This window comes from Aspergillus candidus (genome assembly GCF_002847045.1).
Source record: "Aspergillus candidus strain CBS 102.13 unplaced genomic scaffold BDW47scaffold_77, whole genome shotgun sequence".
In the NCBI taxonomy this organism is placed as follows: Eukaryota; Fungi; Ascomycota; class Eurotiomycetes; order Eurotiales; family Aspergillaceae; genus Aspergillus; species Aspergillus candidus.
In genome coordinates, this window is record NW_020194082.1 from 51,698 (window position 1) to 73,107 (window position 21,410).

Here is a 21,410-nt window from a genome sequence, read left to right on the forward strand (position 1 = left end):
TGTCACATCCTCCAATCAACATCTGCATCGTATTAAGCCATTGCGTTCGGTGTGACGTTGGTCATCTGTCCATGCCTTTTCTTCTCTCCTTCTCTCCCCCCCTTTTTGTCTTTCTTTAACGTCTCCGGTCCGGTGGGGTTTGTTGTACCAGACCCGGGTGGAAGTTCCCCATCCAGAATAGGCCTGATTCCATTGTAAGGATGACCTGGTGCATATTTCAGCCGCAGTGATAAGGGGAGAAACGATTCAACCAGGGAGGGCAAAAAAGATCAAATTAAGCCTTCCCCTAGTCAGTCCCGTCCCCTGCACTGAAGAGGAGGAAGACTGGTCTGGTTGCTAGGGTATCAAAGCGCAAAAACGGGTCAAAACCTCCCCCCAACTGGTCTGAAACAGTGTATTCCACCTCACCGAATGGACACCCAATCCGCCCCCTTGCAGGTTGAAATCGGGTGTCGGTGGGGGGTATTCCAGACGGAAAGATCTCGGGGATGAAACCCGATCTGGATGTTTATTTTAAGGCCACCAGAACAAAAATTGGGCGGCGATCGATGGGATGACTCCTGTACCGACGGGGCACTACGGAGTACCCAATCCTGCAGTCACATATTAAATACCCCACAGATGATAAATATACCCAAAACTCGTATGCGACAAGTCCCAACCATGACACGGAGTACGGTGATGTGTAATGTCACCTGAAGGGCGTAATATTGTCCGTCTCACATTCATCATAATTGTTGGGTTGGATTTTACTTACGTCTGAGCCCTCTTAGGGTTAGAATGTATCTTACCTTGGTTGTTGTTGGACTAAGAACTATCAAGGGGCGAGTTTGCAACACACCCTAATATACAAGCTATTGTCTCTGCCGATTTAGCTATACAACGGTCGAGCTTATGGTGTGACAAATGTTGATATTTATATATTGCTGTCATACGATAAAACAAACTCCTCTCTCCAACATAGCCGATTTTATCCACCAATCCCTGCTTCTTTGTCGCTGTCTGATTACCTCGATCTCGCTTACGAAGAACCGGCAGAGGATATTCTCGTCCATATACAAAGCGCCATGAATAGCGGCTTTTAGGAAGCTGCAAAGCGGGAAGCCAATGTTGACCGAATTTGAGATCCGATGTGTGGCCATACCCTCGACCGTCACCATTGAGCCATGGATAGATAGATATCCACTCTCTAGATGACTACTTCCAACGCCCGAGCTTCATCATCTTGCATATGACGGTTGACCCGCATCACGACGGATGAACAAGCGAACTGACGCGGAGAAAGCGTAGCAAAGCCACGTCCATGACTCTGTCAGAAAACTGCATCTCCGCACCAGTGGGGAGAGCGGAGGTTATCAGTATGCAGGCTCAATCCTGTTCAACCTAGTCTCGTGCGAGGGGTTGCCAACTCATCGACGAGGGATGATAACCTAGATATTAGAACAAGGTAAGAACCAACGACGTAGGCGGAGACACCAGAGAGCAGTTCAGATGCCGCTAACACAGTCGATTTATAATGATCAATCTGATGTCGACTGTAGCACTAGTCCATTGTAGTGTGAACAGGGTAAAGAATGAAAAAAAGAATGTAGATGGTCGGGCCCCACGTGACTGGACCGCGCAAAACCCCCCTCACCCGACAACCCCACAGTCTTTCCTTTCCCCGCTCGTCTACGATCCCATCGTGAGAACATGCCCCAATTCCCCGGCCATCATTAATTCGCCATGGAAGACGATAGGTCTGCCCCGGGAAAAGTTAAGAAGAAATCGACTCCCGCCCATCGGAAGTCTCTGTCTTGCGAGTATTGCAGCAGGTCCTTTGCGCGTCTGGAACACCTCCAACGCCATCTCCGCACCCGTTGAGTAACCCTGGATGCCGTTCACCATCGCAATCGGTCCTTTTTTCGATCGAACAATCTGACTAATGCGTGCTTATAGACACCAAGGAGAAGCCCTTCACATGTGATATATGCTCCAAATCGTTTGCCAGAAGGTAGGCTCATCCCCTCCCCAGGTGGACGTGTAGGGGGATGAGAGATGTCGCGCTAACCCAGAGGGAAAAATTCTTGTAGCGATCTACTCGTACGACATGAACGTCTAGTTCATCCGGCTGAGGCTGCAGTCCATCGAGAAAACCGCAATCATCACTCCCATGAAGTGCCCCAGACGTCACCGACGATCATCCAACCGGTCCACCATGAATCCCGCATGCTAGAGCTGGCAGATGCTATTCCGATCCAAGCACAGCAGTCCGTTCCGGTCCCGCCGCCAGAGGTGCAGGTACAACCGCCACCGATCGTGGAAAATCCCCCGTTCAATCACTCCTGGGGGTATGATCTAAACCTACTTTCCCACGCTGCGAGTCATGTTGCTCTTGAGAGCCAGCAGGAGAGCCTTGAATCGATCCGGAAGTCCTCCCAGCCTCAGAACGTGGCCGGCCCGCCCCAACCGCTCACCCACATCCCAGAAAGAGTCATCAGTGATAACTATGGCGTGGAGCCGTCCATCCTGGATCTCACCGATCTAGGGGACCCCGTTCAGGACTTTACGGTCTTTCTAGAGAGCGTTGGCCTCTCGTCGGACTGGGACTCGGGGGTCTTCTCCAGTGTCGAAGAACCGATCGTCCCCACGTCCCTCCCCATGGAGTCAAAAGCAACACCCCGCGACTCGAGACTGGGACCGGACATGATGAGTGATCCGCGGACGGCCGACGATCCCCCGTCGTTTTCGAATTTCGGCTCTCGGCTGCCATCTCTGCAACCCGAGCCACATGAGGTGGATGACCGCCTAGGGTTTGGCGATGACGGCCCCCGTCCCGCGTGGGATATATCCAATAACGATCGTCAAGTATTTGTGTCCAAACTCGAGGGGTTCGCCTATGTTCTGCCAAAGGGTTTTGTGCCCCCAACCAGACACGCCCTCTCCCGTTTCTTTGCCGGCTACATCAACGGCCTCAACGAGCATCTTCCCTTTATCCATGTGCCTACCCTCTCCGTTGCCAGGTGCTCCCCGGAACTTACCCTTGCGCTGGCTGCGGCAGGCTCCCACTATCGCTTTGAGAACAACCGGGGTATCGACCTGTTCCATGCGGCCAAGGCCATCCTGCTGGAACGGCTGCAGAGACGAGATAGCAAGCAAGTGGCCTGCCCGTCGTGGAACTTCTTATCCCCCCAATCGGGGTTTCATGAATCTCGTGACTCCTCCATGGTCTCAAACCATCCTAGCAGCCCCTTCCAATCACACCACTCCATGCCTCACCCGGTCGACCACGCAGGATACGCGCTGGAAGATTCAGATGCCCACATGGAAGTAATTCGAACCTTCCTGTTGCTCACCGTGTTTGCTTCTTGGGAGAGGCACCCTGAACTTTTGCGAGAAATCCTTTCCCTTCAAAGTACCTTGGCCAGGCTCGTCCGGGAGCATGGGCTGTCCGAGCCTCCGCCCAGTTCGGATCCCAATAACTGGGAAGATTGGGTACGGCGGGAAGGTAACCGACGCACCAAGCTGATCGTTTACTGCTTCTTCAACCTCCACTCCATCATGTATAACATTCCCCCCTTGATCCTGAATGCGGAGCTCAAACTGAACATGCCCTGCTCTCACGATATATGGAAGGCCAATAATGCAGTCCAGTGGCGACGGGTGATCCGCAGTCGGCAGCCCCTAGAGATCCCGTTTCAGGAAGCTTTTGCCAGGTTGTTCCTCAAGTCTAACCTACCCAGCTCGGCCGCGCCGATCTCACCTCTGGGAAATTACATCCTTATCCATGCGATCATACAGCAGATATTCTTTGCCCGGCAACTGTGTCTTTCCGTGCCGAACATGCACGGCACCAGCCTGCGACCAGAAGATTTGTCCGCCCTGGACAGCTCATTGAGCTCTTGGAAGGCATTGTGGAAGCGGACTCCCGAATCCAGCATTGACCCCCAGAACCCAGCCGGCCCGATTGCATTTACCTCTACGGCCCTTCTGGGGCTGGCCTATATCCGACTGCATGTGGATCTGGGGCCCTGTCGAAACCTTATCACTCAGGACCCGTTTCGGATCGCTAGGGCTTTGAATGAATCAGCCCCGATCTCCCGCAGTCCTCGTTTGATCATGGCCCTCCTACACTCTGCCCACGCCCTGTCGATTCCTGTGCGACTGGGTATTGACTTTGTGGCGAGGACCCATTCGTTCTTCTGGAGTATCCAGCACTCGCTCTGCAGCCTAGAATGTGCCTTTTTACTGAGCCGCTGGCTGCTTTTGATCCCGATGACCCAGGCGGAGCAGAGACTATCGGATCATGAGAGAAAGTTGCTCCTATGGATCAAGAGCATGATGGATGAGACCGACATGGCAGTTGATCCACCTGGGGCTCCGGACATGGATTTCATGGCCGACCCCTACAAGGTCAAGCAGTTGAGTGTCGCCATTGTGCGCGTGTGGGCGCGGACCTTCAAGGGGAACACGAGCTGGGCGATCGTCGACCTTGTCGGATCCAGCTTGGACGCCTATGCAGACCTCCTAGAGACCCAACTCTAGTGTCCGACCGGTCCTGGACAACTCCCCACGCTTCAATATTTCTTATTCGTTTGGTTTCTTATCTTTATCTCCCCGTTCTTTCTTGCTTGCTGATCGGTTGGTTTCTTTCTCTGGGTTTGGTGGATCCTGGATGATACACGACGTCTCTGTATACCCATGTTCGTTCTGGATGAGGTTTTTTTGTTATTCTCTCTGCCATGGAACTTTGTTCCTCTTTTATTTTCCTGTGCTGTATATAGTTCCTTTTTCACCCCCACCTATCTCTCTCTCTTGCGTTTATGGGGGCCGAGTATCTGCCGCGTGGTTATGGGTTTGCAGGCGTCTTCTCTTTTAACTCCTTTAGTTTCTTTCACGACCATCACAATACCGAATGGGATTGATTATATTTTGCTGCTTTTGTTTCTCCCCCTCTTATAATGTCAACGGCGTGGTTATGGCTCTCCGAGAGAAAAGCAAAGAGAACGAGGTTTAACCTGTCTATTGGCTTTACCACTGATTCTTACAGTATGGAATGCAATGCAATCTTTCGCGTCTTCTAGTATGGCTTAGTAGGAATAGCCACTACCCGTATTTATATTATATTATATGATTATCTAATAAAGAGGGCCAATACCCTCATGTGGCCAGTGCAGTCAGTCCTGCAAGTACATACACTGTACCCACCCCCCAAAACCCATTCACGACGCTACCCCAGATTTCGTCTTCGTCTTCGTCTTCTGCCTAGATACACTCGCCGGGACGAACCGCAACGCAGCCATGGATTTCTCCAGCTGGGAGACGCTATCTTCCTCAGTAGACTCAATCTGAGACGCTATCGGTTGCTGAGATGATTCCACGAGATGAGGCTGCGGATGCGGATGCGGACGAGAAAAAGGCGTCTGCCGATGCCGCAGCCGGCCTTCTTGTGGCGAGCTTGGGGGATTCGAGATGCGCCGTCTGTGAGACTGTCGTGGTCGTAGCATGGACGTTTGCTTGTCGAGTCCGTCGTTGACGATGTGGAAATTGTAGGTCTATCTTATCAGTTTGTCCCAATGCATTTATGTTTTATGTTCCGCCGGGAGAGGGGGGGAGGAAGCGACATACCTTCGGAAACATGTGCTTATCAATGAGATGCATCCTGCGCTTCTGAGGTGTCGAGCACTTGCGCTCGCAGTCTTCCACAAAGCAGCCGTACTGTTTTCAGTCAGCGATTGACCATTTACTATGAAATGGATAATTAGAAAGAGACAAATAAACACACCGTCTTCTCTCCCCTCTCCCTCTTCGCCGCAATCAACGGATCATGATTCTCCTCAATATGCAGATCCAAAAACCGATCCGTAGGGAAATTCTTCCCGCACTCCACGCAGCGGTTTACATGCGTCTGGCGATAATGAACCTCGTAGTCCTCATACGAGGGGAACGTCAGCGTCTCCCGATGTGGGGGCAGCGAACAGCGCATCACTTCGGCGACTGGGGCGTCGGGGTCCTGGAGATGGATCTTGGAGCGGCCGGTTGGGGAGGATGGCGGCGGCGATAACGACGCTCGGGAGGGAGTGTCGAGAGGAGAGTCGAGGGAGGGAGATCGAGAGCGTTTTGCCATGTTGGACCTTTTTTCTTTTCTTTTTCTCCCCGCTTCTTGCTTTCTTGCTTCGACTTGCTCGCCCTCCTTTGGGTTTGGGGGTTGGTTGATTGGTTGAGGGAGGTATTGTGGATATGTGCGTCCTGCAGCTGCAACGTTTTCTTGATGGGGAGGGTGTTTGGCTTGATTCTATAGTATTCACTCTGAGGTCGAGAGTATGATATTTGCGTAAGGTAGTTATGTCTAGTCGTAGTAATAGAAGGTCACTCGGGAGATATATGATATACTTCGGGATACAACAGAATCCATCGATAGAGATATAGATTACATCATAACGGCCGTACGTCAATTACATACCATACGGTAACCCAATACCGTACGATCAACGGAGCGGCACCAGCCACACCCCTCGACCAATCAGATCAACCTCAGCCACTGCGGGCGCCGGAATTCTTTTTTTCTCGGGGAGCCAAAAGTAAAAAGTTCCCGTGATATCTATCTGGATATCTTCGACGAGCGGCTTCAAACCCCCTCGTTCCTCCTTCCTCCATTGCTCTTGGCTTCATTATACTATCGCCAGTCTTGGTCTCTCAACGCTCTTAGTTTGATATCGCCGTTACCGCTGCTGCCGGCGCTGCTGGCACTCGTCTCGCGCCCCACCCTAGAGATCCCGTCCGCTCCTTTCGCCATCTCTCTCATACTGATGGATCGTTCACTGCTCTCGTCGCCCGCAGACTCTCAGCCAGCGATACCCATTTGACGGGCAAAGTCAACGGTGGAGTGACTCGGGCCTTGCTCTCACTGTCCTGATTATGGCGTCCACATTCCAAACCACGTGCCAGTCAGTCTTTCCCACCGCTGGTGTTGTGTTCGTCGGGGACTCGCGTTTACTAACTTCCCGCTATGTATAGGACTGCGTTCGACGCCGAAAAGCAGCTGTTGCATTGTCTTGCCGAGAAAGAGCCTACGTTTGCTGAAATCTCCCATTTCCTATCGGAGTGAGTCCAATGTCTTGTCTTGATCCGCCGTTCGATCAATCCTTCCCGACCCCGCGCGCATCGCGCTGACCCGGCTCCCTTTCGTGATCGCTAGGTTCCGCACGGCTTGCCTGAACGCCATTCTCCAGGATTTTGGTGCCGCTCGCTCCACCGACGTGGAAGGCCGTCTCTGGGATACCCATCTCAAGATCAACAATCGGTTCCGTAAATTGCTTTCCCGCGTAAGTGTCACGCATCCTTTTTAGTCCGATCCGGCGTCCTAATGGGGTCGGCGCACAATCCAGTTTCGCGAGGAAAATGGAAAGAAGAAGAAACCGGTAGAGCGACGGAAGCTCGAGAAACACTACTTGGAGTTCATCAAATCGAGCCAGCGGTTTTATCGCGGCTACATTCAACAGTTGTCGTCGCATTTCGGAGGTATCTCGGAACTCGAGAAGGTTGCCCGGAAATTCAACTTTGATAGTGAGCTAGCCTCCTCCTACCGGCTTTCTGCCTGCGCTAACTGAACTGTCCCTCTTCCAGGCTTGTCGGCAGATTCCCCGCTTCGAGCATCAGGAGACCTTCGGAAGCGCATCCTCCAGTCATGTCACGCCACCCTTATCCGCCTCGGCGATCTGTCCCGCTATCGCGAAACCGAGCTCACCAGCAAGGACCGCAACTGGGGCCCTGCGATCGGCTATTACGACTTGGCCGAGGCGATCTATCCGGCCTCGGGCGCCTCCCACAACCAGTTGGCTGTCATTGCCCTGGCCGACGCCAACCATTTGAGAGCCACATATCACATCTATCGGGCGCTGGCGGCGCAGGAGCCCCACCCATCCGCCCAAGGCAATTTGGAGATCGAGTTCAGAAAGGTCAGGAATCTGTGGGCCAAGAGGGAGCTGATCCGTCCCGAGGATGCCGGCATCCCTGGCAGGGCACTGGCTCCCTGGTTTGTATACTTGCACGCGCAGTGTTACCTAGGAGTTGATTTCCCCGAACACGACGAACTGGAGAGCGAGGTTCTGAGCCAGCTTGCTGTCGACCTGAAGGAACGCTCTCTCGAGGGCACTTTGCAGAAATTTTGCCTGATCAACATCTCTGCGGAAGACTTCTCCCGGAAGCGCTCAGCAGGTAAGTTCTTCGGACACTGCATCTGCTAGACCCACCATTAATCTCAGCGCAGAAGAGTCGTCCAATGCGCGCTTCTTCTTCCAGAGGATCAACGTGAAGACGTTCTTCATCTTGCTCCAGATCCTCCTTGCGGAAGTGGAACGGTTCGCGGGCGAAGACGAGTCCAACGGGGAAGAATCCGCCAATGGAGCCGATAAAGTCACTGTGGTTGCGCGTCGGGTTCTGCCTGCTCTGCGTAACTACAGCTCTTGGCTTCTCACCGTGAGCAATCTCCTGGTCGCATACAAAGAGGAAAAGGACACGCCACTTGCGGTTCAGATCACAGAATTCTGGAAAATATACGCGAACACGTTGACGCTTCTTGCGTCCACCTTCGACGTCGTTCACCTTCCTGAGATCGATTACCTTCTTGAGGAGGACGAAGAGACCTTGCGTTTTACGCCATTGAACCAGGAGGCGACGTCGCGGAGGTACTTGGACTCGAATGGCCAGCAGAAGCCTCAGATGGACGACCCAGGGGTGGAGAGAAACCATCCGAATATCGAAATGTTGTACCGAATCCGAGAGTTTGTAATTGACGGCTTGGACCTCGTCGTGAGCAACGTATGCATTCAATTTTCGCTTGTTACAGGATCTATTTTTTAACCCATACTGCAGAAAATACCTATCGCTCTGGTGGACGACGAAGACAAGAAAACGTTTATTTACCAAGAGGACGGGCTACCTTCTCAATTCTTCGCCAGTCCGTCGGGCCATCCCCATACGCTGCCTACGACGAACATTGAACGCGACGATATTCGACAAACGATACAGGATCCAACTCCAGAAAACCGAAGCGCCTTTGGTGGCTCGCAGTCGGCCTCGGTGTCATTGTCCGCTGATATGCACCGGATTGTCGAAGGGGTCGAGCGCCTAGTCGAGTCTGACACATACGAAAACGCTCCGTCTCCCCCAACGCCATTGCCTTTCTCGCGTGGTGGCGGCAGTGTCCAGCAGCCCGCGTCTAGCCGTATATTTGACCCGAGCACGGAGTCGATCTTCCGGGAAGAGATCATCCCTCGCCAGACGCCTATCGCGCCTCCTGGGCTTGGGAGCGCCTTGCCAAACGCAGCCACAATGGCGCGGACTCCATCGGCTCAATCGTACTCCTCGCGGCCTGCTTTGCCTGGCATCCCTAACATCTGGAGCACGGGTCTCTCGCCCCATCCATTTGGCGACACGTCAGCCCCACGAACCCCATCAGGCCTCGGACACCCCCCAATGAACATGATGCCGCCGCCCGGCATCAGCGCCCCCGCGCATCAACACCCATCGTCCCAAGGCACCATCGCCGACGAACTCCTACTCCGACAGAGTCTCATGAACCAGGCCAACCCGCAAAGCTCCCTAGACAGCTCAAGCTTCCTCTCATCATGGATGTCCCCACCCAACCCCATGTCGCACCACCGTCGCGTGTCCGGCATGGGATGGGACAGACCCCTAGATGGCCCGAGCCCCTCCCAGCAAATGGGACTGCCCAGCCAGCCGCACTCGTCGGGCGAGTTCTCGCATCCTTCATGGGCCAACGACGCCTTCCTCGCCCCCACGCTCTCCTCAGGCGCAGGATACCCCAGCTCCCCCGGGTTCAACAACGGAAGCCGCAGACCCACGACCCAGTACGGCGCAATCGGCCAGACGCCCCCCTGCGGACATGGAGGCTGATCTCGGACCCGCTCTGCCCTTTTTTCTTCTTCTCTCCAGTAACGGCGGACGGGGACGGGGGGGTGGGGCGCATGGGGGGACTCAAAGCAACCATCCCCTGGCAGCGTTCGAGCAGTAGAAATAGACACACGGGTGTGTAGGACATAATCAATCACAAAACCGCAGCAACAACGACAAGAAAGAAGAAGAACCCGTCTTTTATCTCCGCAGGTGGACAACCCTCCCCCTGCGATCATTTGCTTTGCTCCTTACCTGCTGGCTCTCCCCCGTCTGTCATCTCGCCGATCGAGTCCGCACCAACAGTGTCTGTCTTATCACCAGCCGTCCAGTGTTTCAACAGCGCAGCGAAGAATATAGCCATGGCTACTTTTTATCTTATCTACCTCGCTAGCTACCTAGCTAGGTATTTAGTTAACACCCAAAAAGACGTGTGAGGGAAGAGGAAGAGGATGAGGAAAAGGGAGAGGAAGAGGAGGATATGGGGCTCAGATTGAAGAACCCAGGGACTTATGTCAACGGTTTATTCCTTTCTTTATCCTTCCGTTCCCCGTTTCTCTTTCTCTTGCTCTTGCCACCGTTTATTCGCAGAATGTGACGTCCTGGCGTGTGTCGATGGATGGATGATGGATGCATAATGGACGAACGAATCAAGACGATCGATCGATCATCGATAAAAGATTGAAACTGGATGAAAATGGATTTCAACCCATTGAACGATTGATTGATGTTTGATTAAGTGTTTAATTGCTGATTAAAGATTGTTTGGGAAGAATGACCACAGGATGATGTTCGTCGTAGACAGATGACTCTGAATCCTCCAAGTCCCGTAGATACACGGCCATTTTCATGTCTATGCATGTCTAACAGAGCCTGGAGGAGTTATCAGGGGCCCATTGTTGGCTCGTTGTTTTGCGCGTTTCTTGGCTCTCTTTGTTTATTACTACTATTTCTTTTTCTATCATTTCTTGCTCCTTTTTCTGTTTTGCTCATCTGTTGGTCCGTCTATCTTTCTGATACTTGTGGTTCAATTGGTTACCTCACATAGCTTGAATTGTCTCTACTTCTTCGTTTGAGGCAAGTGTATCGATTATAGGTCAAATCGGTGGGCTTCTCTTTGAACTGTGTCCTACCGTCCAATACTACAATACTACAATACAATGTTAAAATCAAAGTCCGATATATTGATCGGTTCAATTATATACATCATTAGATTCGTTGTTGAGAACGTCATTGCCGCGACTCCTGTCCATCTATCCTGTGAACCCATCGTGTTTCTCAAGGTAAAGTAAACGGAGCACGCTTCTGTCCCACAAATTTGTGTTGATGAGATGAAGTCTAGACGTTAAGTCAAGAACATATTGGGTATAAGAGGTTGAAAATCCTAGAGAAAAGACAAAAGAAAGGGAAAAAGTTCAAGCTAGAGGCTTGACTCTGACTCCGACTCCAGTATGGTTTGTGGGAAGGAGCCTGTCATGGGCTTTTAGAGTTTACTGCTTGGAGGGGGTGTAGGTCTTCTTGGGGGAGGGGAAACTGTTGTGGTAGCTCTGTTAGTTGCCGGTCGAACACTGGAATTGGGGGTTTAAAGGTGACATACGAAGGACCCAGCTCCTGGATGCTCTGGCTGGCGAGCCACTGACCCATGTCAATGCTCTCCTCCAGGGACTTGCCCTGCACGATACCGGCGGAGAAACCACCAGCGAAAGCGTCACTGCGACAATGTTAGTCCTGCGATTCCAGCTCCAAGAGGGGCAGAGAACTTACCCAGCGCCGTTGGTGTCGTTGATGCTGCTCTTGGGGATCTCGTGAACGTTGAACTGCTTCACCTCGACCTCACCGCCGGCCTTGGCGGTGGCGACGACGGTGGGATCGGTGCCCTGGGTGACAATGGCAACGCGGGGGCGGTTGGTGTTCTTCTTAGGCAGCTGAGCCAGCTTCTTGGCGATCTCGACGACATCGTCGGTGCCCCAGCTGTGGCTCTCGGAGTAGGAACGAGCCTCGGTCTCGTTGCAGAAGGTGTAGTCGGTGTACGGCAGAACAGTGTCGAGCTGCTCCTTGAAGAACTGGGGGATGAAGGGAGCGGACAGGGAGAGCATGAAGATCTAGTTGGGGTTTAGTTAGACATACTCTAGGACGTTGGGGGAGAGCAAACTGACCTTGTTCTTGGCAGCGGCCTCCTCACCCAGGGCCTGGATGGCAGGAACGCACACCGTCAGGTGGTAGCCACCGATGTAGTAGACCTGGGCCTTCTCGGCGAGGGACCAGATGTGGGGCTGCTTCAGGTGCTCCAGCTTGTACTCGTTGGCGGCAGCAAGGTGGGTGCACATGCTACGGTTGTGTCCGGTGATGATCACACCACACTTGCCGGTAGGCTGGGCGTCATCGACACGGTACTCGGTGTGGACACCGGCGGTGGTGCAGGCCTCCTTGAGGATGTCGGCGTACTTGTCCTTGCCGACGCAGCCAATGTAGCAGACGGAGTTTTCGGGGAGCATGTACTAGAGGAAGCATTCCATTAACTTTGATTGCACCTTGTTTTGGTTGAGTTGGGGTTCATACCTGGGCACCACGGGCAGTGTTCTGAGCAGCACCGCCAGCAATGAGCTTGGCATCCTTCTGGAGGAGCTCCTCATAGATGCCCATGTGCTTGTCCTCGGCGAGGATGGCATCGTTGTCCTTCAGACCATACTTCTCCAGGAGAGCAGCATCACTAATCAAATCAGTTCTAGTTCTCTTGAATGGGGTGGGGGATAGAGTACATACCCCTGAGCCTGGATGTCTATACCAAATCAATCAAAGCTTCACGTCAGCCAAATCTCCCGTAAATAGTAAGGTGTTATGGTGTCATGAATGGGGGAGGGGCAATCTCACGCACCCAGAAGGGGGTTCTCGAGGCAGAGGAAAGGATATCCTTGAGGGGCGGCCATGGTGAATGAACAGGAGGGAGGAATTGGGGATAAATTCGAGGTAGTTCAAGAAGAAGAGGAGTGAAGAGTGAGGATGAGGATGAGAAGGAAGAAAGAAGGAGGAAGAAGATGGGATGAGGAGGGGGAGAGGAGAGACAAGTGGGGGGTGGAGTCTTTTTTTCGGAGGGGCTTATCCTTCCTATAATACATGGGTTATGTAACTATGTATCTTATGTGAACCCAGCTTCTTTCTCTCCACGCTCCATTCGACTTCCGATCTACAACCTCAATTCAACTATAACTCCACCACCACACCATCCAACACCCCTTCTCGATATTATTCAATCATGACTGACCCCGCGATTCGGGTCGCAGAGACCATCCAAACGGCATCCATCAATCCCAATCCGTCCCCTGCCGACATCAATCCCCCGACCGCAGCCGAAAAGCACCCGATTCAGAAAGCTTCCTCCGAAGCTGACAGTATCCCTTCGGACATCGTGGATCCTCGACGGATGATTCAACCGACTACAAGAGGCCATACCCTTCCCCCGTTGCCCGACCTACGGTTTGAGCAGAGCTATCTCGCCAGCTTGCGAGGAGCCGACACCTGGGGACGGGTAGCGTGGATCACCATCAGAGACCAGGTACGACCACACGCTATCTAAGGATCGAGCTTTTCTTTTCTTTTTTTTCCTCCTCTTTCGTTCCTCTCGTCTATTCGCAGAACAAGGGAAACGCCGAACGAGAATCCATAAGTCAAACGATCCAAGCTGACGCGCTTACCTCGACAATCCAGGTCCTCCTCCCCTTCCTGCAAGGTTCCCTCTGGACACTGGCCCTCTCCGGCTGGCGATTCTGGAACCGCAACGCAAATCTCACCGGCCAGACCCTGGGCAGCAAGATCCGACGGTGGTGGTACGACGTAAACAACTGGGAACTGCCTCCCCGATGGGCGTCCACCCGGAAAGATCCCAAATTGGCGGAGCAAGTGCAAGACGTGAGTTGTCCTTCTCCATCCTTCTTCCCTTTTCCCTGTTTTCCCCTCTCTCTCTCTCTCTCTCTCTCTCTCTCTCCCCTCCTCGTCGCGACAACCGCAAACTCAATTCCCACCCATCCCAATGCGCCAGTACCAACTCACTCACTCATCACATCCATAGTACTTTCGACGCTGACCTCCAACGAGTTTCTACAGTTCTACACAGCGCAGTTCTCAAATGCAGGCGCGGACTGAACCCACAGCGAGCGGAGTGATAAATAACATACCTTGAAACTTCTCTCCCACGTCTCCCCTGTGGTAGATTCCCATCCTGCATTTCGGGAGTTCTGGTTACGTCGTTTCTCTTTTCTTTTCTGTTCCCTTGATTTACATTCTTGTTCGCGTGTTCAGCCAAAACCAACTAACTACTCAAGCCTCTCCAATGGCGGGCCTCGGACGGGCGATAATGTATATACAGTTAGCAAATGGGAAGCTCACATGGTTTTTTTTCTTATGATACTTATGTTACTTGAAACAACAGAACGTAAACACAATACTAGACCAAGAAAAAACATCCATCTACATCCTACCTAAAGTAACTCACACCAAATGCAACACACGTATACATTGATCCCTCCAAACCTCCTGGCAAATTACCGCCTAGCTATACCATACATACACACGCGCGCGCATCACACACAAACAGGTAGTAGGAGCAAAGAAAAACGCCCACGGAAACAGTGAAATCCATCAATCAAATGCCGTGTTTTTGCCCTCGTATACAAATAGAAGTGAATAAGACACCAACGCTCCAGCAAAAACAAATCTCTATCGGAAACATCAGGGTTGGGAAGGTAAGCCGGTTGATCCTCGGCGTTGTCGTGGTTCTATAAGAATAGAATACCGGGAATGTTAGGCTAGGCCGTCTCGTCGGGTTGGGCGACTGGTGCTGCTGTCGCGGTGCCAGGTTGAGGCTGAGGCGGCGTCTCGACTGGTGAGGCAGCAGGGGGATTCTGAGGCCGCGAAGGTAGACCGTTGGCTGCGGGTTGCGGTTGCGGTTGCGGTTGCGGTGGTGGCTGGACAGACTGAGAAGGCTCTGGCTGACCTGGCGCTTCTGGTTTGCTTTCTGGTCTTTCCTCTGACGGCTCCGGTGCCGGACTGCTGCGCAACTTACCCTTGCCGTACCGGAGCTGCACGACCAGGCTTTGGTTTTTATCCCCGATGACCATCGCGTCGTCTGTGCTGAGTTCGCCTTCGTCGTCCCCTTCGAACTCATTCTCCTCGTCGTCGTCCCCGCCGCCCTGCCACTCGTTCTCGCTCGACTGGCCCTCCTCGGCGTCGTCGTCCATGTCTTCGTCGGCGTTGTAGTCGTTGTAGCCGTTGGCTCGCGTGGCTCGCGTCCGCTGGCCTCTCCCGGCGTCCTCTTCGCCGGCTTCGTCTTCGCCCTGGCCGGTGAGCGCCGACGCGCCGTATAAACCGCCTCCGCGCGGACGGACCTGCCGCCCGCTTGCCGTGTACCGGGGACCGGAGGGCTCTGCAGGGGTGGAAACACCCGAGGTGTTACGGGTGGATCGGCGCGTCGAAGGCAGGCCGTCGGAGAAGATGTCTTCGTCGTCGGAGTAGGTATATTTCAACTTCTTCCCGCGCGTGCGGCCCTCGTATAGGGAGAAGCCCGGCTCCGGTCGCGAGAAGGCGGCTTTGCGGGCGAGGCGGTAATCGCGACGCTTGCGTTTCTAATTCCCAGTTAGTGGACGACGCGACGCAAGCAGGACGAGACCGTAGACTTACCTCCTCCGCGCCTTCGAAGCGAGGAATGGCATTCTTGATCTTCTCGCTGAGTTTTTTCGAGTTGGTGCTCCTCTCCTCTTCGAGCTTGGCCGCGATGGTCTCCAGTTCGGGGATGCTGCCCGCTATGCTCCACCAGGTGACATGCTTCAAGGCCGGATTGCTCTCGCGATACAGCCGGAAGTGTGTATCGTCCAGACCCTCGATGAGCCAGTATCTGCGCTTCAGCCCGTCGCGACCCCACGGCTGCACGGAAAGCGGCTGGTTCAAGTCGTCTTCATGGCGTGCTTGCTTGTAGGACTCCTTGATCTTGGCTTGGACGGCTTCGGACGAGGAGAGGGACCAGAGGATCAACGTCTTCAATAATTGGATCTAGAGAGGGTGTCAATAAATCGAGTTATATAATGGAGTCCAAAGTCGCGTCACATACGCGTTCATCTGGCGACATGGTTGCAAAGCTGCGACCTCCGTGGAGGGGGTTTTTCCCTTGCCAAGCCTTCGGCCATTGAGACACATGGGTATGGATTGCCTCCTCCAACGGGCGAGTATAGTGCATTCGACTGCGCGATGATAACGATAAGTCAGCTTCCTGTAGAAATAATGTGGCTGTAGGCCACTGGAACAGGTGAAAAGGCGATTGTTTCCCCGGCCGTTCGTGGTGGAGGTGATGATGGGGGGGTGGTGGCGTTCATACTCCACGTCCTTCTTCCGATTCAGCACCAAGCCCAGAAACGCACACAGCAATCGTTCGATATGATCTCCGGGTGTAGAATCCGCCACGCCTCTCTCAACATCCTGCGGACCAAAATGTGGTGTCGATCGAGGGAACACATCGGTGAAACGCGCGCGGAACATCACGATGAACTGGACGATTGCGACAAGTCAACCAACAGCTCCAAAAACGCAGGGAGACGCGACAATGAAGCTCCCGCCAGCTTCTCGAAGCTCAGATTCACGGAGAACTTACTGCGATATCTGGATTATCGGCCAGAACATATTCGTGCGGTGGTGAAGGCGCCCGTTTCGGCGGCGGAGATTCGGTTTCCTTCTTGAAGTACTTGTTAATGCCCACGGGCTCGTCGACGGCCATGGACCCCGTTTCTTCATCCGAAGGGGGTGCCGACGACAGCGACGAGAGATCTGAATCGGAAAGAGACATCCTGGCCGCGTTTCAAAGTGGTTTGGGCGAGGGTGGTGTGGAGGGAAGGTGGAAGTGGGCAAGTCCGCGCGCCGCAGCCCAAGGTCAAATGCGCTACTAGGGTTGAGGCGCGGCTTTTACGCGCCTCGTCTGTCTGCCATTATCCATAGCTGTCCGTTTCACGGTATGATCAGCACCCGTCCTCGCCCATGTGCTTACGACCACGGCCCTTTTCTCCGATTCGGCACTTATTTACGTCTTTTACTATCAAGCAGTTGTAAAAAAAGATATATTACCTCGTGTCCGCGTATTGGAGTGAACAAAGAAGACACATCTACGCAAAACCACAGCACGACAAACCGCACGGCTTCCTCGATCAGGAGATGTGGCTAGAAACCAGAGTATCTTGGGAAAACATCTGACTAGTATGGTGAGAACTGGTGTAAACGGCAGATTGAAGCACATGGCGAGCTGCAAAATCCGGGGTCATGAACGCTGAACATCCATGACACGACCGTATGCCTAAACGTCGGCATTGACATGGCAGCTAATGAGAGTAAGGACCAACAAATCCAATGGATGAACTTCATTTGTATCGTTCGGACTGCTGCGGCTTCCAACGACGCCCACTGCAATTCCTTGAAAGTCGGCGTAGAATGGTAGGACTGACGAGGCAAACTCGTTCACATTGTGTAAACCAGCATATATGTGGATATTAAATAGCTTCGCACAAGCTATTCAGGGGTATTTGTTTCGAACTCGGTCGGCACATGAACAGGGTGGTGATGAGAGATCTCAAGACGAGATTCAAAACATGTCTAGGTCACCATATCATCACATCGTGACAGGATTGTCTCTAGGATCAAACTCTGGGATGAAACCAGGCTTATCTGCAGCGACGACTTGACCGCGAATTATGGCACAAGGGCTGTTCTCGGATTGTCAATAAATGAAACCACTGGAGGAATGGAAAGTCATCATTCTGGAGTCGACACACGTAGTCCTTTGCAAATAGTCAGTATCAAAGCACACAGACAGAGCAATTCGAAATCTTTTGCGCGCCCATTATAGCGCTCCAACCCAAATACCGCGTCCTGGCGAGGGGTGTTATGGGAGAATCTATCGGGTATCAATCATACGGACGGAGTACTCCGTAGTAAGCTCGCCAAGCCCAAGATGCTTAGTCAAAGAGGGTTAACCGCAGCCGCAACACCCAACTCACACTAGCCGCGGATTGTGCCCAAAAGGCGCTAGCGCCAACTCGGTTAGATTTTTGGACTCCCGCCCTAAAGCCCACACAGCACACTCGAATTCTCTACCATCCAACCCGACAAGCCCATCTTCGATTAGAGGTACGACGAGCCCCTTTGATATCTCCCACCACAATCCCGGGTCGCTGGTGGTTTTCCTTCAACAAACTAACCCCAAGGTCTTCGTCTAGACAGTCGCCATGGGTCGTGTGATCCGCAACCAGAGGAAGGGCCGTGGCTCCATTTTCAGTGAGTGCGACCGCAATCTATCCTGAGCAAGACGAGAGGCGTGGAGGAAGAAAAGAACAAAACGAAGAAGAAGAAGAAGAAGAACAAGAACAAGAAAAAGACGAACAGGGAGAAGGAAATATCAAAATCTATCTTTCAGATCGAGAATTGCTGATACGAATTTTCGCTCTACAGCGGCCAACACCCGCCTTAACAAGACTCCTGCTCAGTTCCGTACCTACGACTTCGCTGAGCGCCATGGCTACACTCGGGGCGTTGTGAAGGAGATCATCCACGATGCTGGTCGTGGTGCTCCTCTCGCCAAGGTCCAGTTCCGTCACCCCTACAAGTTCAAGACCGTCACCGAGACCTTCATCGCCAACGAGGGCATGTACACCGGCCAGTTCATCTACGCCGGCAAGAACGCTACCCTGACCGTCGGCAACGTCCTCCCCCTGGCCTCCGTTCCCGAGGGTACCGTTGTCACCAACGTTGAGGAGAAGTCCGGCGACCGTGGTGCTCTGGGCCGTACCTCCGGTAACTACGTGACCGTCATTGGCCACAACCCCGAGGATGGCAAGACCCGTATCAAGCTGCCCTCCGGTGCCAAGAAGGTTGTCAAGAACACCGCCCGTGGTATGGTTGGTATCGTCGCCGGTGGTGGCCGTACCGACAAGCCTTTGCTCAAGGCTTCTCGCGCCAAGCATAAGTTCGCTGTCAAGCGCAACTCGTGGCCCAAGACTCGTGGTGTTGCCATGAACCCCGTGGATCATGTAAGGACTCCCAATATATCTTTGGGGCGTGTACAGTTACTGACCTGGTTTTTTTTCTACAGCCTCACGGTGGTGGTAACCACCAGCATATCGGTAAGGCCTCGACCATCTCCCGCTACGCCACCCAGGGTCAAAAGGCCGGTCTCATCGCTGCCCGGAGAACTGGTCTGCTCCGTGGTACCCAGAAGATCAAGGAATAAATGTGATACCGAGTGGAGTTTTTCTTTTCTTTGTGACGGGTTGAAAATTTGCTATGAGACATATGTACCTAGGCGACTGCGGATAAGCCTCCCACGCGCCCTTAGCGAATACAGGTTGTGGCCACCAAAATTTTCTTGATGAACGATGAAAAATAAAAGGGAAACAATTAGGTTTAACGTACACATGTCTGGGTACCCTGATAGTGATTTATAGCAAGTCGGCTTCGCTTGGTGGCTAGGTATGTAGTAGAGCACTGGATGGACGCAATGATCAATCGCTGTGTCTGGCAGAGTCCTTAATTCCCAGGCATTGTAGTAAATCAGTCATGCGCTGGTTTAGAAGGCATTGCATTCTGCAAGATCACGGCTGGGTGGACTTGATAGGGGGTTTGGTGGGTCATAGACAATTGATGCATCTCTAACCTCACTACTATGTATACTACCGAGGTAGGCATCTACTATTTACCACGGAGATCTGTATTGTGATCTTATACTTCGCATCCACAGATCCTATCTCCCGTGACTGCAGTCTGGAAGGCTCAATGCCTTGGTCCTCAGGCATGACATTGCGGTCAAAGTAACCAATCATAATGGATGGAGCCTCGGCCTTCGACTTCAATGCGTCAGTGCAGGTCACGGGCTGCATGGCGAACTTGCTTGAAACCCATCAATACCTCCAACTCATACCTGAACAATGAGATAGTTGGCCTAGCTCCTTATACTGGAGAAAAAAAATTAATCATATCTGACTGAGCTCAACATATCCCCCCACCCCATACAATGCCCCAAAAAGACTCGCCACAAAAGATCCCCCGCCTAACCAGCCCAACACCCGCAGCCCGCTGGCAAGCCGTCGTCAACAGAGACACAACAGCCACCACCTTCGTCTACGCCGTGCTGACCACGAAAATCTACTGCCGGCCCTCATGCCCCGCGCGGCTCGCCCGACGAGCCAACATCCAATTCTACGACACCCCCAGCCAAGCCGAGACAGCGGGCTTCCGGCCCTGTAAGCGCTGCAAGCCGCAGGGCTTACAGGCGGTTAACCCGCAGACGCGATTCATCGAAACCGCCTGCCAAAGGATCCGGTCAGCCATCAAGGACGGTAGTGCGCGGCCGACGCTCCGCGAACTGGCGGACGAGGCAGCCCTCACGCCTAGCCATTTCCATCGCGTGTTCAAGAAGATGACGGGCGTGACGCCTGGTCAGTACGCCACGTTTGTCGTCCACCGCGAAGGCAAACAGGTAATATCGCCGGATCAGGTGGGCCCGGATGGTGGTGATGGCGGTGGGAAGAGGGCGGCTTTGCAGCCTTGTGGGTTGCGTGACCCTCCGTGTCTCTCTGCTGTGTTTGACGACGGCGGTCTCGTTGGTCTTGGCGAGGAGGAGGGAGTCTTGTGGAATGACTTTGATGCTTTGATAGCCGCGGAGTTGGAGTATAGCTCCCAGCCGTGCGATGCACTGCCTCTGCCCCTAGACGGGGTTGATCTGTATTCTGCGGTTAATTCTCCGAGTACGGTGGCCTTATGTGATCTAGACGGCTTGGTCGACGGTCTGCCCCATCTGGGACAAGTCTCCGAGCCGCTGGTGTGATCTGTTTCGCGTGATGCAGCGTGTGTCTTTTTATAACTGTCTTTCGTTGGAGCGCCGGGCGTTTTTCGAGGTTTCGTCTATTCTTAGATATGTGGGTTTGAACTTCGGGGAGTTGGATCTTGTTTGATGCTGTGGGTTGGGTTTCGCGAAGCCCTGCATGGTACATGTCTATTGTGTGGGGAGGGGGGGGTAGTAATCCGGACAAACTACTTGAGCTATACTGTCTGTCCATGTTGATCCCTGATCTACGGATTCGAGCAGCATTGTTGCCACAATACCTTCTAGAAAATAGAAATTATTGATTTCTCCAGCACAAGATGCCAATACTGTATACTTCGGCATCTGTGCACGTCCCTAGTGAGCATCAATGCGGTGGGGGCACCGGGAATGATACCGCTTGATGACAATTCTTATTCCCATTCCTCCAGACTCCAGATTAAGGTACAATTGTCATCAGGGGCGACATTGTCAAATCACCCTTATCTTATTCTTAAAAGTTGTGAGATCATAACACCATCATGATCTACAAGCTGCATGTGGTCGACCATGATGCCACAGGTTAGTTAGCAGCGGGCGGCACTCCACACCTATTAGACACACCAGAGAAGTCAACCTCCTGGGTCCTATTGAATTACGAAACACCCTAATGACTAAGGTATCATTA

At 53.0% G+C, this 21,410-nt stretch overlaps 8 protein-coding genes across 8 annotated transcripts; 5 read left to right on the top strand and 3 right to left on the bottom strand.

Moving 5' to 3' along the window:
* Positions 1–1,725: 1,725 nt before the first annotated feature.
* On the top strand, positions 1,726–4,703 carry BDW47DRAFT_134743 (putative C2H2 transcription factor; the record flags this gene model as incomplete). Its single annotated transcript, XM_024818160.1, has 3 exons — positions 1,726–1,858; positions 1,939–1,993; positions 2,073–4,703. The coding sequence occupies 3 exons, from the start codon at positions 1,726–1,728 to the stop codon at positions 4,522–4,524; spliced, it is 2,640 nt and encodes an 879-aa protein (XP_024667844.1). The 3' UTR covers positions 4,525–4,703.
* A 446-nt stretch (positions 4,704–5,149) lies between these two features.
* BDW47DRAFT_113299 (uncharacterized protein) lies at positions 5,150–6,350 on the bottom strand. Its single transcript, XM_024814371.1, has 3 exons — positions 5,765–6,350; positions 5,608–5,697; positions 5,150–5,534 (listed from the first exon to the last, which is right to left on the bottom strand). The coding sequence occupies exons 1-3, from the start codon at positions 6,104–6,106 to the stop codon at positions 5,202–5,204; spliced, it is 765 nt and encodes a 254-aa protein (XP_024667845.1). The 5' UTR covers positions 6,107–6,350; the 3' UTR covers positions 5,150–5,201.
* Positions 6,351–6,512: 162 nt separating this feature from the next.
* On the top strand, positions 6,513–9,938 carry BDW47DRAFT_113301 (uncharacterized protein). Its single transcript, XM_024814372.1, has 7 exons — positions 6,513–6,926; positions 6,997–7,083; positions 7,178–7,304; positions 7,368–7,545; positions 7,606–8,196; positions 8,249–8,799; positions 8,854–9,938. The coding sequence occupies exons 1-7, from the start codon at positions 6,898–6,900 to the stop codon at positions 9,895–9,897; spliced, it is 2,607 nt and encodes an 868-aa protein (XP_024667846.1). The 5' UTR covers positions 6,513–6,897; the 3' UTR covers positions 9,898–9,938.
* Positions 9,939–11,056: 1,118 nt separating this feature from the next.
* On the bottom strand, positions 11,057–12,957 carry BDW47DRAFT_86480 (adenosine kinase). Its single transcript, XM_024820077.1, has 7 exons — positions 12,770–12,957; positions 12,658–12,673; positions 12,454–12,604; positions 12,051–12,392; positions 11,659–11,996; positions 11,492–11,605; positions 11,057–11,427 (listed from the first exon to the last, which is right to left on the bottom strand). Exons 1-7 carry the CDS (start codon positions 12,819–12,821, stop codon positions 11,385–11,387), a joined length of 1,056 nt encoding a protein of 351 aa, XP_024667847.1. The 5' UTR covers positions 12,822–12,957; the 3' UTR covers positions 11,057–11,384.
* A 98-nt stretch (positions 12,958–13,055) lies between these two features.
* Positions 13,056–14,284, top strand: BDW47DRAFT_113305 (DUF1770 domain-containing protein). Its single transcript, XM_024814373.1, has 3 exons — positions 13,056–13,447; positions 13,600–13,800; positions 13,987–14,284. Exons 1-3 carry the CDS (start codon positions 13,148–13,150, stop codon positions 14,032–14,034), a joined length of 549 nt encoding a protein of 182 aa, XP_024667848.1. The 5' UTR covers positions 13,056–13,147; the 3' UTR covers positions 14,035–14,284.
* A 129-nt stretch (positions 14,285–14,413) lies between these two features.
* Positions 14,414–16,886, bottom strand: BDW47DRAFT_134747 (uncharacterized protein). The gene is made up of 5 exons (XM_024818161.1): positions 16,532–16,886; positions 16,259–16,428; positions 15,995–16,124; positions 15,568–15,936; positions 14,414–15,512 (listed from the first exon to the last, which is right to left on the bottom strand). The coding sequence occupies exons 1-5, from the start codon at positions 16,721–16,723 to the stop codon at positions 14,697–14,699; spliced, it is 1,677 nt and encodes a 558-aa protein (XP_024667849.1). The 5' UTR covers positions 16,724–16,886; the 3' UTR covers positions 14,414–14,696.
* A 1,181-nt stretch (positions 16,887–18,067) lies between these two features.
* Positions 18,068–19,520, top strand: BDW47DRAFT_113312 (60S ribosomal protein uL2). Its single transcript, XM_024814374.1, has 3 exons — positions 18,068–18,201; positions 18,376–18,953; positions 19,016–19,520. The coding sequence occupies exons 1-3, from the start codon at positions 18,153–18,155 to the stop codon at positions 19,151–19,153; spliced, it is 765 nt and encodes a 254-aa protein (XP_024667850.1). The 5' UTR covers positions 18,068–18,152; the 3' UTR covers positions 19,154–19,520.
* Positions 19,521–19,832: 312 nt separating this feature from the next.
* Positions 19,833–21,029, top strand: mpt (putative DNA repair and transcription factor Ada). The gene has a single exon (XM_024814375.1). It carries the CDS (start codon positions 19,934–19,936, stop codon positions 20,744–20,746), a length of 813 nt encoding a protein of 270 aa, XP_024667851.1. The 5' UTR covers positions 19,833–19,933; the 3' UTR covers positions 20,747–21,029.
* Positions 21,030–21,410: the final 381 nt, after the last annotated feature.